Here is a 12,096-nt window from a genome sequence, read left to right as displayed (position 1 = left end):
CAGAGGGCTCTGTCATTCCCAAGTTGTATCTCTGCTCAACTTCTTGGCCGGTTATCTCCCCCAGGATTGGTCCTCAGGGAGAGGTTCAGAGCTGAGGACAGATTTCAGCAAAGGGTGAGAAGCCGGCAGGAAGATGCCATGAAGCCAGGCCTGAGCCCCTGGGCCCTGCTGAGTTTATAGGATCTCCCCAGGCCTGAAATCTAGGACCCATCATTGCTTCTCTGCCACAGGCAGTGTGGCATAGCAGTCTGGGTTAAGGCCATGGTCTGCAGCCCCCGTGCCTGGGTTCGAAGCTGCTATCTGCCACTTGCTAGCTGGAGCCTTTGACCAGGTGGCTTAACCTCTCGGCCTCTATTTTCCCGTCTGTGAAATGGGGATAATCAGTCAGTTCCTTGTAGGGTACTGTGAGAATAAATGAGTGAACATGCTTAGATTCATGTCAGCCATGGAGGAGTAAGAGAGCATTACCTCTTGGTGTTGCCCTTTGCACGCTCCGCCTGGTAAGTAGCTTTGCCTGAGCTGGGGCTTCTCAGCCAGCCAGCGCACAGTCACTGTTTGCACTGGCTCAGTGGGCTTCTGATCCTGACTCGGCTAAGTATTTGCTGGTGAACTCAGATAAGCCCATTGGTGTGTCTGTACCTCAGTTTCCCCTCTGTAAAATGGGTCTGGCAGCAGTCTCTGTATGAGCTTAACAGGAGGCTCATGGAGGCCATGGGGTCCTGAGCACAGTGCCTGTGCTGAGTACCACTCAGCAAACTGAGGCTGACGCTGCAGTTGTTATCTGGAGGGTCTGGGCTTATAACCCCCCACTGCCTGCCACAACGTACACACACAGGCACACACACACATCCATGCACTCACACACGAGAATGAGAATTCCCCTGCATCTGTGCTCCCCTGCCTCCTGTGGGCTGCCCACCTTGCCAGGACACAAGTCCAGGGGAAACTCAGTCTTCCAGTATATGTATGCACATACACGTGTGCGCGCACACACACACGCACACACATCACAGGTTACCTCCTTCAACGCTGTGTAGAGCACAAGCCAGCAAACTTTTCCTGCAAAGAGCCAGAGAGTAAATATTTTAGGCTTTGTGGGCCAGACAATCTCTTGCAAGGACTCAGTTCTGCCATAGACAATAACAGATGTGACCACGCTCCAGTAAAAGCATATTTACAAAGTCAGACAGTAGGGCCAGGCGTGGTGACTCACACCTGTAATTCCAGCACTCTGGAGGCCAAGGTGGGAGGATCTCTTGAGCCCAGTAGTTCAAGACCAGCCTGGGTACACATAACAAGACCTCATCTCTACAAAACCAAAACATAAATTAGCCAAGCGTGGTGCGGTGACACGTGCTTGTAGTCCCACCTACTTGGGAGGCTGAAGTGGGAAGATCCCTTGAACCCAAGAGTTCAAGACCAACCTGGGGCAACATAGCAAGACCCCATCTCTACAAAAGTAAAACAGATTAGCCAGGCATGGTGTGGTGGTGGGCGCCTGTATTCCCAGCTACTTGAGGGGCTGAGGTGGGAGAATCACTTGAGCCCAGAGGTCAAGGCTGCAGTGAGCCATGACAGCACCAGTGCACTCCAGCCTGAGTGACAGAGGGAGACCCTGTCTCAAAAAAGTTAGGGGCAGACAGACCCCCGAGAGACCGTTCGCCGCCTCCTGGCTTCGGGGCCTGTCCAGGGGCCTCGGCTTGCCGGACTTGGCTGAGTGCCTGTGGGGTTGTAGAGCCACAGGGTCCCGTTCTCGTCCTCAGGGGCAGCTGAGAGCCCCCAGCCCAGACCTTGAGACCGCTCCCCTGCTGAGCAGAACACCATGGGGTTACAGAGCAGCGCCCGGGCAGGCAGACGTGGGGGGCTTCCCAGAGGAGCCCAGGCTGTCACGGGCCGCCACGACTGTGGGTGCAGGAAGGCTGTTTGAGTAGGGTCAGCCAGGGCTCCCGAGGTCTGACTGCCCCGCCTCCTGCCCTCAGCAGAGAAGCCTGTGTTCTTCCCAGCCTTCGCAGCCGAGGCCCAGAAGCTGCCTGGGGACCCCCCTTGCTGGACTTCCGGCCTGCCCTTCCCTGTGCCCCCCCGTGAGGTGATCAAGGCCTCCCCGCATGCCCCGGACCCCTCAGCCTTCTCCTACGCTCCACCTGGTAAGTAGCTCTGCCCGAGCTTGGGCTTCTCCTTCAGCCGGGGCACAGTTACTGTTGGCACTGTTGGCACTGTTGGCACTGTTGGCACTGTTGGCACTGGCTCAGAGCTGCACACAGAAGCGCCTTAAAGCCTCATGGGACCCGGCTGGAGGGACAGCCTGGTCAGTGGAGGGAAAGGGGGAGATCTTTTGAGAAAGCTGCCCCAGGATTGAGGTTGAAGCCACTGGCAAGAGGGAGCCACAGCAGGTGCTTGAGCTGGCGAGGGGCAGGCTTAGAGTGGGAGCTGTGTTTTCCATTGACGGCTTAGAGCTAGAGAATGGGCAGATGGTAGAAGAGCCTGGGGAGGGAACAGAGGTACTGCCTTGGTTCACAGACTGTGAGGCTGCATTTCGGCCCTGTTCTAGGTCCTGCAGTCCTGCTGGGCCTTGCCAGCTATATAGCAGCACAGCCGAGGGCTGGTACAGACTGTGTTGGTAAATGCTGGTCCCGAGGGATGCGTGGGCCAAGGGAGCTAGAACAGGGAAAGTCATGCCAGGCAGACGGAACAGCATGTGCAAAAGCCCTGTGGCAGGAGAGAGCAGGCAAACTTGAGAAACTGAATCCGGCCACCACTGCCGAAGCTTGGTGCCCAGTGAGCTGGGGAGACCAGGGGCCAGGTCAGGCAAGCCCGAAGGCCGAGTCAGGGGCTAAGACTTTCTCCTGAGGGCAGTGGGGAGCCATCGAGGGCACACAGCAGGGGGCGGGTGTGCACCAGCAGACTTTTCCAAAAAGGTCCCTTTGGTTCGTGTAAGGGGAAGGGGCTACTGGGAGCTACAGTGGAAACGGGAAGACCAGTTAGGGGATCCAGGTGAGACTGGAGGGGGCTTGGATCAGGACCTGGGCGGTGGGGAGGTGGGAGGCTTCCCCAGGATAGTGGTGTCTGCATCTAGGACTCAGGTCACTAATGAGGACAGAGCCGGGCAGGGCAACAGAGGGGCATGCATGGATGGGCACTTCCTGGCCAGGACAGGGAAGAGGTGGAGTGCAGCCTGGGCTGTGTGTCCAGCAGGGACATGACTGCTCCTGGGCCCCACAATGGACAGACATGTGCTCCACAGGTCACCCGCTGCCCCTGGGCCTCCATGACACTGCCCGGCCCGTCCTGCCGCGCCCACCTACCATCTCCAACCCACCTCCCCTCATCTCCTCTGCCAAGCACCCCAGCGTCCTCGAGAGGCAAATAGGTGCCATCTCCCAGGTGAGTGGTAGCCCTTCCTTTCTTCCTTTCTTGGGGGCTTGGTCTTCTCCTCTGTAAAGTGGTGGCGATGGGACCAGTGAAGTCTGGGTGGGGGCCAGGCTCTTAGGGGTCTGGGTCATTTCCACTCAGGTATCTGGGGTCTGAGCTGGCTGGGTCCTGCCCCAGGTACTCAGGGCCTCGTCCCTGGGGGGGTCACTCTGTGTTGCAGTCAAGGGCACGGCTCGGGAACCAGGCTGTGTGGCCTCAGGCAAGTTACTTAACCTCCTGTTTCCCCCACTGCGAAATGGAAGGGCAAATGCGAGGGGCTCAGAGGGTATGGCCCCTTCACAGGGGAGGGGGCCGAGGCTTGGGAGCAGCAGTGACTTGTCTGCCATCACACAGCTGGACAGCAGCCCCGGCCTCTGACCCACATGTGGGCTTTGTGAACCGGAGCATTAGGCACTCTGGACTGTGGGGGAGGGACCAGGGTGCCCCTGTGACCCCACAACTCTGCACCTACAGGGAATGTCGGTCCAGCTCCACGTCCCGTACTCAGAGCATGCCAAGGCCCCGGTGGGCCCCGTCACCATGGGGCTGCCCCTGCCCATGGACCCCAAAAAGCTGGGTAAGGCTCCTGGCCCATCTATCTGGGTGGCTCAGGCTGGGCTCCGGCTGTCCTGTGGGTGGGGGTGGAGGTGAGGAAGGGGTATCTTGGCCCACGGTACTTCAGGTAGCAGCTGGGAGGTCCCCCCTCAGCAGCCCTGGCTGGAACATGGTGAGGAGGGGCGGCGCTTCCCAGCCCCTGGCTCAGGTTGGGTGGGGACAAGCCTCCCGGGACTCTGCCCCGGCCGCACGTGACTCGCTCCTCTTACTGGTCCTCAGCACCCTTCAGCGGAGTGAAGCAGGAGCAGCTGTCCCCACGGGGCCAGGCTGGGCCACCGGAGAGCCTGGGGGTGCCCACGGCCCAGGAGGCGTCCGTGCTGAGAGGTGAGGGCCCTTCTGCCCTGGACCCCCAGCATCTGCCCCTGTTCCCGGGATGCCCAAGGGGCCCTTTATTCAAAACCTGCTGGGGAGCATCATCTCCCAGAGGATCTGGGGACCCCTCTTCACAGCCGTCTCCCTCACCATTTAGGGGTAGGGGGACTCCCTCTGCGTTGAAACAAGCACAACTTGTGGGTCGCTCAGTCAGGGTGGCTCTCAGGACCGGGGCCTGAGGAAGGAAGGGCCACAGACACCCCCTCAGCCCCGCGTCTTGTGTCTTCCAGGGACAGCTCTGGGCTCAGTTCCGGGCGGAAGCATTACCAAAGGCATTCCCAGCACACGGGTGCCCTCGGACAGCGCCATCACATACCGCGGCTCCATCACCCACGTAGGTGTCCTGGGGTGCGGCATGAAGGATGGGTTGGGACCGGCGTGGGACCAGCCCATCTTATAACCCCTCATTGTCACCAAACCATTAGCCTCAGCCGATGGGGTGATGACTGGGGGACAGCAGTTCACGCCATGAACTTTCATCTTGTCTGCATGGAGTCAGGCACTGGGGTTGCCAAGCACAGCTCAAAACTCTGCTTTCAGGGAGCTGCCATGTAGTGGAAGGAAACAGACCAGGGTAAATAAGTAGGCTGGTGAAAACTGAGCAGGCAGAGGCAGAATGTTAGTGCCCCGCAGCTGAGAATGCCTGGCCAGGGACATTGCTTAGACAGGTGAGGAAGGTGACATGTCAGCTGTGGCCAGAAGACATTGAGGGTGCAAGCCATGCGGGAATCTCAGGGAACAACATTCTAGGCTCAGGGAACAGCATGTGCAAAGACAGAGCGTGAGAGGGTTCCTGAATTGTGCCAGAAGTGGTGGCCCAGCCTTGCAGCTGGTGAGCTGTGGACCCAGGGTTTTGTGCCACGAGTGTCTGGCTCTAGAACACAGCGACAGAGTGTGGGCTCACACACGCGCACACACGCACACGTGTTCTACCAGTGGAGCTGCGGGCGACAGGGTGGTCCACAGGGAGGTGCTTTTGACTCAGGCAGCGTCAAATCCCCACCACAGAGGAGCTGTTTACACTTCGTCCTTCCCTGAAATCTGTAGGTTTGAAAACTCGGAGCTTTCAAAGGCAACTGTGCTGAGTGGGAAGGGCAAGTGCTTTGGGCAAAAGTCAGGCTGAGGGCCCTCAGCTGCCAGCTCCGTCACCCACTCAGGCAGCGGCCTGCCCTGACTCAGTTTCCCCTTTGCTAACTATTCCTGGGGGAGTCATTCTCCTAAAGTCATAGGAACCTTTGAGGTTCCCAGGCGTCCACCTGCTCTGGGTTCCTGGGTGGCCGTGACCCGCACCCTTCCTCGAACCCTCCCAGTTACACACACGTCTTTGATTGCTTTTGGCAGAGAGCCAGCTGCCAAAACGTGTGAGATAGGCGAGGGTCAAACTTCCCTGCAGTCTGGCTACCAGATAGTGAGGAAGTCAGCCTGTGGCCTGCACACATAGAGCTGTTTTATTAACCAAGTGGGTGCCCCAGGCAGGGACCATGTGGTTCCACAGCTGGCGAAGGAGGCTCGAGGAAGTCACAGCTCCCTGATCCTCCAGGGACTTCCTGCCCATCGTGGGAGTAGAGTTCACTGGGGCCAAGAGCAAGAGGCTACAGGCTCATCTCCCAGAAGCCGACGTTATGCAAACAGAAGCTTCCCTGTTAATGGGAGTTTGTGCCATGTATTCTCCCAAGAGCAGGGGCCACCGGCTGGATTTCTGTTCTCTGTCCATGTCCCTGAAGATGGCACCTCTAAAATACTATAGCTCAGAAACATCAAGCTGGGCACGGTGGCTCATGCCTGTCAGCCCAGCATTTGGGGAGGCCAAGGTGGGAGGATAGCTTGAGCCCAGGAGTTTGAGACCAGCCTGGACAAAAAGAGGCCTGTCTCTACAGCAGATTTAAAAATTGGCTGGGCATGGTGGCACATCCCTGCAGTCTCAGCTGCTCGGGACTGGGAGGCAGGAGGATCACTCGAGCCCAGGATTTTGAGGCTGCAGTGAGCTATGACGGTGCTCTAGACTCCACCCTGGGCAATGCAGCAAGATCCCTTCTCAAAAAAAAAAAAAGAATCAGATGCCTCAGTTTCACCATGGAGAGCCTCCCCCCACGCTTTTAAATCATTTATTGTGGTATTCAGTAAGCCACTGATTTCTGCAGTACAAACCCAGTCTGACATGGACCATCTGATATTAGGGCTGGAGACAGAAAGGGAGGCACTTATATCAGCTGCCTCTGGGGGGGGCTTTTCCCGCCAGGATGCTGCAGGCTTCCCCTTGTGCTTTCCTGATGGGAGCGGTGGCTGCCCGGAGCTGTCACCTGACTTAGCACCTATTGTGCCATACTTTGGTGCACAGGTGACTTACAGCACTGCAGGGAGATGCTGCTCAGAGTATTTGCTTTGAGAAGCTTGGGGGTAGCTCACTGGAATTCAGGGCATCTTGCTGTTGCCCTCCACAAAGACCAGGATCTGCGATGAGCACCCCGGGGTACCAGGTGCTGCCCTCTGCCAGGGGATGTCCCCAGCTGAGCAAGTCCAGCCAGAGACTCAGAGCTCACTGGTCCAGGTCTTGGGACATAGTAGGGCCCCTACCGTTGAATCTGCTCCTGGAATCCTAGAAAGAGAAGAGGGATACTGAGATTTGGGGATCCCTTGTCTGTGCCAGCTGCCTTTGAGAATCATCAATGCAGAATGTCTCCATTTTGTGGATGTGCAAACTGAGGCTCAGAAAGGAGGTCCCACAGAAACTTGGTAGTAAAGTTGCTGTTTGACACCCAACATTCTGACTCCAAAGTCGTATTCTAACTCTGATGCTTATGTTCTTGAAAGTCACCCGCGGCAGGATGCTGCCCCATGTGGCCTCTGCTCTCTGCTTGAACACGTCCTCTGACGGGGACCTCGTTTCCTATATGGTAGTGGTTCTCAGTCGGGGGAAATTGTGCCTCCAACTGTCTGGGGACATTTGCAATTGTCCTAACTTGGTGGGGGACACACTGGGGAGGTGTGTACTACTGGCATCTAGTGCTTTGAAGCCAGGGACGCTGTCATATAGCCCGCAGTGCACAGGGCAGCCCTGCAACAAAGAAGGGCCCAGCTCCAGCTGGCAGGAGGGCCGAGGTGGAAAACCTGGGTTAGAACTAAAATTTCTGGTGTCCTGCCCTGACGTGAGTCCTTGTCCTGGTTTTAGGAAACCAAAGTGCATGACGTGGTCATGGGCACAGCCCAGGAGCAGAAACCCCAGCATCCCCACCAGTTACCGTTTTCAGTAACTGAATGTCAAGGCTCTGAGAAGTAAAACCCATGCAGTGGTGGGGACACAGACTCCAGGACCAAAATGCCTGGGTTCAAGTCCCCGCCTGCCCCTCATTAGCCAGGTGACCCCAGGTAAAGTCACCGTGCCTCCCTGTGCCTCGGTTTCCCCATCTGAAACAGGCGTAATCAATAGGGTTGCCTTGGGGTTGTTTCAAGGATTAACTGAGCGAATCCATAGAGAGCACCCAGAAGAGTGTCCCGTGCTCATGGGAAGCGGGAAGCACTGGACACAGGATCCTCATTCTTCAGCTTCCTCACAGGGTTTGTTCCGTGCAAGCACTTACCCTTTTGAGACAGTGTGTGTGTGGACACACGTGTGCATCGGTGGGCACATGGGCTTGTAAGCACGTCTGTGTCTGCATTTGAGTTGAGAGGGGTCCTGGGCTGCAGCCTCCTGGGCGCTCACCCCTCTGCACCTGCAGGGCACACCAGCTGATGTCCTGTACAAGGGCACCATCACCAGGATCATCGGCGAGGACAGCCCGAGTCGCCTGGACCGCAGCCGGGAGGACAGCCTGCCCAAGGGCCACGTCATCTACGAAGGCAAGAAGGGCCACGTCTTGTCTTATGAGGGTGAGTCGCGGGAGGAGAGGAGGCCCAGGACCAGGGGAGGAATGTGCTTGGCCCACTGAAGTAGCTTCACAGGGAGGCAGGGCTGGGTTGACATCAGAAAGCACAGTCTCATAGGTATGCAAGCCAGCAGCAGGGAAGCATCGGCCTTAGCTGCATCCCACCTCCGCCTAGTTCTTTACAATTTAGGAAACAAACTTGTGGCCAACCTTTTTAGAAGCATAGGAGGGAAACTGAGGCCCAGAGCAGAAGCCCAAGCTCACGCCGCCAGACCTCCAGCACGGCACTGACAAACCGTGCAGTCTCTCACTGGCCGTGAAAGAGGCCATGGCCAGAGCGCGCCTCACCCTGCCGTGCCCCAGGCGCTTGCTGGGGAGCCCCCATCCTCTCCCTCTCTAGGCTCTGGGTTCCAGAACCAGGAGACCCTGCCAGGAAGGAGTTAAGGGAGTCGAGTGCCGGGAAAGAGAATTGCTTGGCAGCCTAGGGCACCCAGGGGTGTGGAGATGAAAGCTGCTAATGGGCGCCTCTCTCAGCACTGCAGCTGCAAGGCCCGGAACTGCCTCTCCTCCATCCGCTTCCGCCTGTGCCCGCGGCCCCCTCCCCAGGCCTGGGAAGTGGAGGTGGCACCGTGTGGCTTAGGAACATATGCGCTCCCTGCTGCCACAGAGGGAGCCTTGGAGACAGGCCTGCAGCTGTGTCTTGGGTGCCAGCTCATGCCCTGGTGCCCCTGGACTGAGTGTCCTGGGGGTGGCGGGAAGCCTGGGAAGGGCTGGTGGCGGGGTTAGTCAAGGGCTTGTCTTGAGAGGTCACTGGGTGGAATCCCACCTTGGGACCCCCGACCAGTGCCTAAGCCTTTATAGGCCTTGTGTGTATCGTCTTCATCATGGGTTTCAGTCGGGGCCCTTAAACTCTCGTCTGCTCCCCGGGCCAGGTAGGCAGTGCGGGCAGCGGCAGGTGTGAGACTATAGGGAGTGCGGAGGACTCTGGTGCCTGCCCACGCCGTCCACTCCCCCACGGCCACCGGTCAGCCAGGCTTCCCATCTCTCCGTTTTTATCTGCAATCCCCCAATGTTTAAACATCGGCGGTTAATTTGGAGTGTTTTCTGAACAGCAACCCAGTACCCTCCTGTTGGCAACCACTGGAGTAGCTCATGGGCTGCGGGCCACACCAAGCAGTGGTTGAAAGCCTGAGAGCCTGTCAGCTGGTCATTCCCTCTGAGGGGTGGGGCGGGGGCTCATTTCTGATAGCTCTGGACTCAGCTGCCCTGGAGGGAGAGCCCTGGCTGATGGGCAAAGCCAAGCCTTTACCTTTGGGGGCCACCTCCATCTGTTCAACCCTCTGCCTGTCCGGGGAGTGGTGACCGGGCCAATCTGGGCTCCTTTGACCTGGCGAGGCCACTCCTGCCACGGAGACTCCCTCACCACTCCCTGCAACACACACCTTTCCATGCGCATGCGGACTCGCGGTCGGACACTCACATGCACATCGACACAGGCTTCTGGGTGTGACGTGTACACATGCAAAGCCGTGTACTGCCTGGCACCCTGGTACATGTGTGTACATGGACCCACTTAGTTCTCAGCAGCCAGGCGTGTGCCCACATCCACTCCTGCACACACAGACCCGTGCCCGTGCACACGCGTTCTCCTGCCTGCCCCGCACATCCATTCTGCTGATGCGTCAGTGCACATGTGTGCTCCTGCCCGCCAGCATACCAACTTTGCTGATGCGTCTCTGCACACGCGTGCTCCTGCCTGCCCTCACATCCACTCTGTTGATGTGTCTCTGCACACGCGTGCTCCTGCCTGCCCACACATCCACTCTGCTGATGCGTCAGTGCACACGCGTGCCCCTGCCTGCCCTCACATCCACTCTGCTGATGCGTCAGTGCACACGTGTGCCCCTGCCTGCCCCCACGTCCACTCTGCTGATGCGTCAGTGCACACACGTGCTCCTGCCTGCCCTCACGTCCACTCTGCTGATGCGTCAGTGCACACGCGTGCTCCTGCCTGCCCTCACATCTACTCTGCTGATGCGTCTCTGCACACGCGTGCTCCTGCCTGCCCTCACATCCACTCTGCTGATGCGTCAGTGCACACGCGTGCTCCTGCCTGCCCCTACATGCACTCTGCTGATGCGTCTTTGCTCACGTGCATGTGTGTGCACATGTTCACGCCCCATGTCGGCGCCCGTGTGTGTGACCACAGACTCGCATGCTCATGTGTGGTCACAGGCAAACCCTTGCTTGCAGACCAGCACCCTGGAGGGCTGGGGTACGGAGCGCAGGCAGCGTGCCTTGCTTCTCCCACTGTGTAACCCCCTGGAAAAGCTCCTGGGTCCTGCTGGCAGGCCCGGGGGCTGCAGGCTGTGGGGTCCCTCTGGAGTGACAGGCCAGCATAGAAGCACTGCTGGCTCTTGCCCACCGACTCTGCCTGTCCTGCCTGTCCACCGCGGTCCTGGGCCCATGCACACGGTCACCCCGTGCCCAGCTCCTCACCAAGTGCTTTGTGTGGTTTCCAGGTGGCATGTCTGTGACCCAGTGCTCTAAGGAGGATGGCAGAAGCAGCTCAGGACCCCCCCACGAGACGGCTGCCCCCAAGCGCACCTACGACATGATGGAAGGCCGTGTGGGCAGAGCCATCTCCTCGGCCGGCATCGAAGGTGATAGCAGGGAAGACACTTCATCTCGGCACCCCCTGCAGGGCAGTGGGGGGGGATGGCTGACCCCATTTTACAGATGGGGAAACCGAGGCTGGGCTTTCTGAGGCTCCATCTGGAGGCAGCGCAGGGACCTTCACGTGCTGGGTCTTACTCCACCATCATCGCGGGGACGACCACTGGTGGCTGTAGACACCTCTGTCACTGCCCAGTGCCGGCTCAGGGACCCATGGAATGATGGCCTTGCCCCCTCCCACCCAGGTCTCATGGGCCGTGCCATCCCACCTGAGCGACACAGCCCCCACCACCTCAAAGAGCAGCACCACATCCGCGGGTCAATCACACAAGGTACCGCCCTGTCCCCTGCTCCCTGGGTGCCCCAACGGGTGTACAGTCAAGCAGAGCACAGGAGGGGAGAGACACAGCCAGAGTGTGGTGGGAACTCAGGACAGGAATGCAGAAAGGCCTGTAGTACATGCGTACGTGATCAGTACGTGAGCTACGGAGCAAGGGTGTCTCTTACTAATTTGTAAACAAAAATGAAAAGCAAAAGACCGCCAATCACCTCTCTGCTTTTAGGTGTTACATAGCAACTGCCCTGTGCTTGGCACTAACCCGGGTGCCCCCTGCATATCGTTTTACAGAACATCCTGGTGAGGCACATGCGATTGGGAGAGGCTTGGAGAGCTCTGAGAACTCTTTCAGGTTCTCGTGGCTGGTCCGTGGCACAGCCAGCTACTGTGAACTTGGCAGCTTTGTGGTCTTTATTTTTTATCTTTCTTTCGTTGTTGTTGTTGGCGTCTGAGACAGGGTCTCATTCTTGCCCAGGCTGGAGTGCAGTGGCACGATCTCAGCTCATTGTAGCCTCCGCCTTTCAGGCTTAAACAATCCTCCCACTTTAGCCTCCCGAGTAGCTGGGACCACAGATGCACACTGCCACATCCAGCTAATTTTGGTATTTTTGTAGAGATGGGGTTTCGCCCTGCTGCCCAGGCTGGTCTCAAACTCCTGAGCTCAAGCTATCTGCCTGCCACAGCCCCCTCAAAGTGTTGGGATTACAAGCGTGAGCTACTGCACCCAGCCTGTGGTTTTAGCTTCATGATTTCATAGTGTTCACGACTTACTGAGGTGGTTCAGTTAATATTCTCGTTTTATGTATGAAGAAGCTGAGGCCCAGA

The 12,096-nt window shown here is 58.1% G+C and overlaps 1 protein-coding gene across 50 annotated transcripts in view; it reads left to right on the top strand.

Annotated features, from left to right (window-relative positions):
* Positions 1-12,096, top strand: part of NCOR2 (nuclear receptor corepressor 2) — a 242,182-nt gene that overhangs the window by 207,888 nt on the left and 22,198 nt on the right. For 42 of the 50 annotated variants that reach the window (XM_074008352.1, XM_074008348.1, XM_074008346.1 and 39 more), the window contains 8 exons: positions 1,980-2,144; positions 3,242-3,381; positions 3,883-3,985; positions 4,243-4,347; positions 4,626-4,729; positions 8,112-8,262; positions 10,781-10,921; positions 11,180-11,266. In XM_074008352.1, the coding sequence (XP_073864453.1) occupies positions 1,980-2,144; positions 3,242-3,381; positions 3,883-3,985; positions 4,243-4,347; positions 4,626-4,729; positions 8,112-8,262; positions 10,781-10,921; positions 11,180-11,266 (996 nt within the window). The remainder of the gene's footprint in view (positions 1-1,979; positions 2,145-3,241; positions 3,382-3,882; positions 3,986-4,242; positions 4,348-4,625; positions 4,730-8,111; positions 8,263-10,780; positions 10,922-11,179; positions 11,267-12,096) is intronic. The other 8 variants (XM_074008360.1, XM_074008358.1, XM_074008338.1 and 5 more) reach the window with 4 other exon arrangements.

This window comes from Macaca fascicularis, chromosome 11 (genome assembly GCF_037993035.2).
Source record: "Macaca fascicularis isolate 582-1 chromosome 11, T2T-MFA8v1.1".
Classification (NCBI taxonomy): Eukaryota; Metazoa; Chordata; class Mammalia; order Primates; family Cercopithecidae; genus Macaca; species Macaca fascicularis.
The sequence above is the reverse complement of the archived record's forward strand: the minus strand, read 5'-3'. Positions and strand labels throughout refer to the sequence as shown.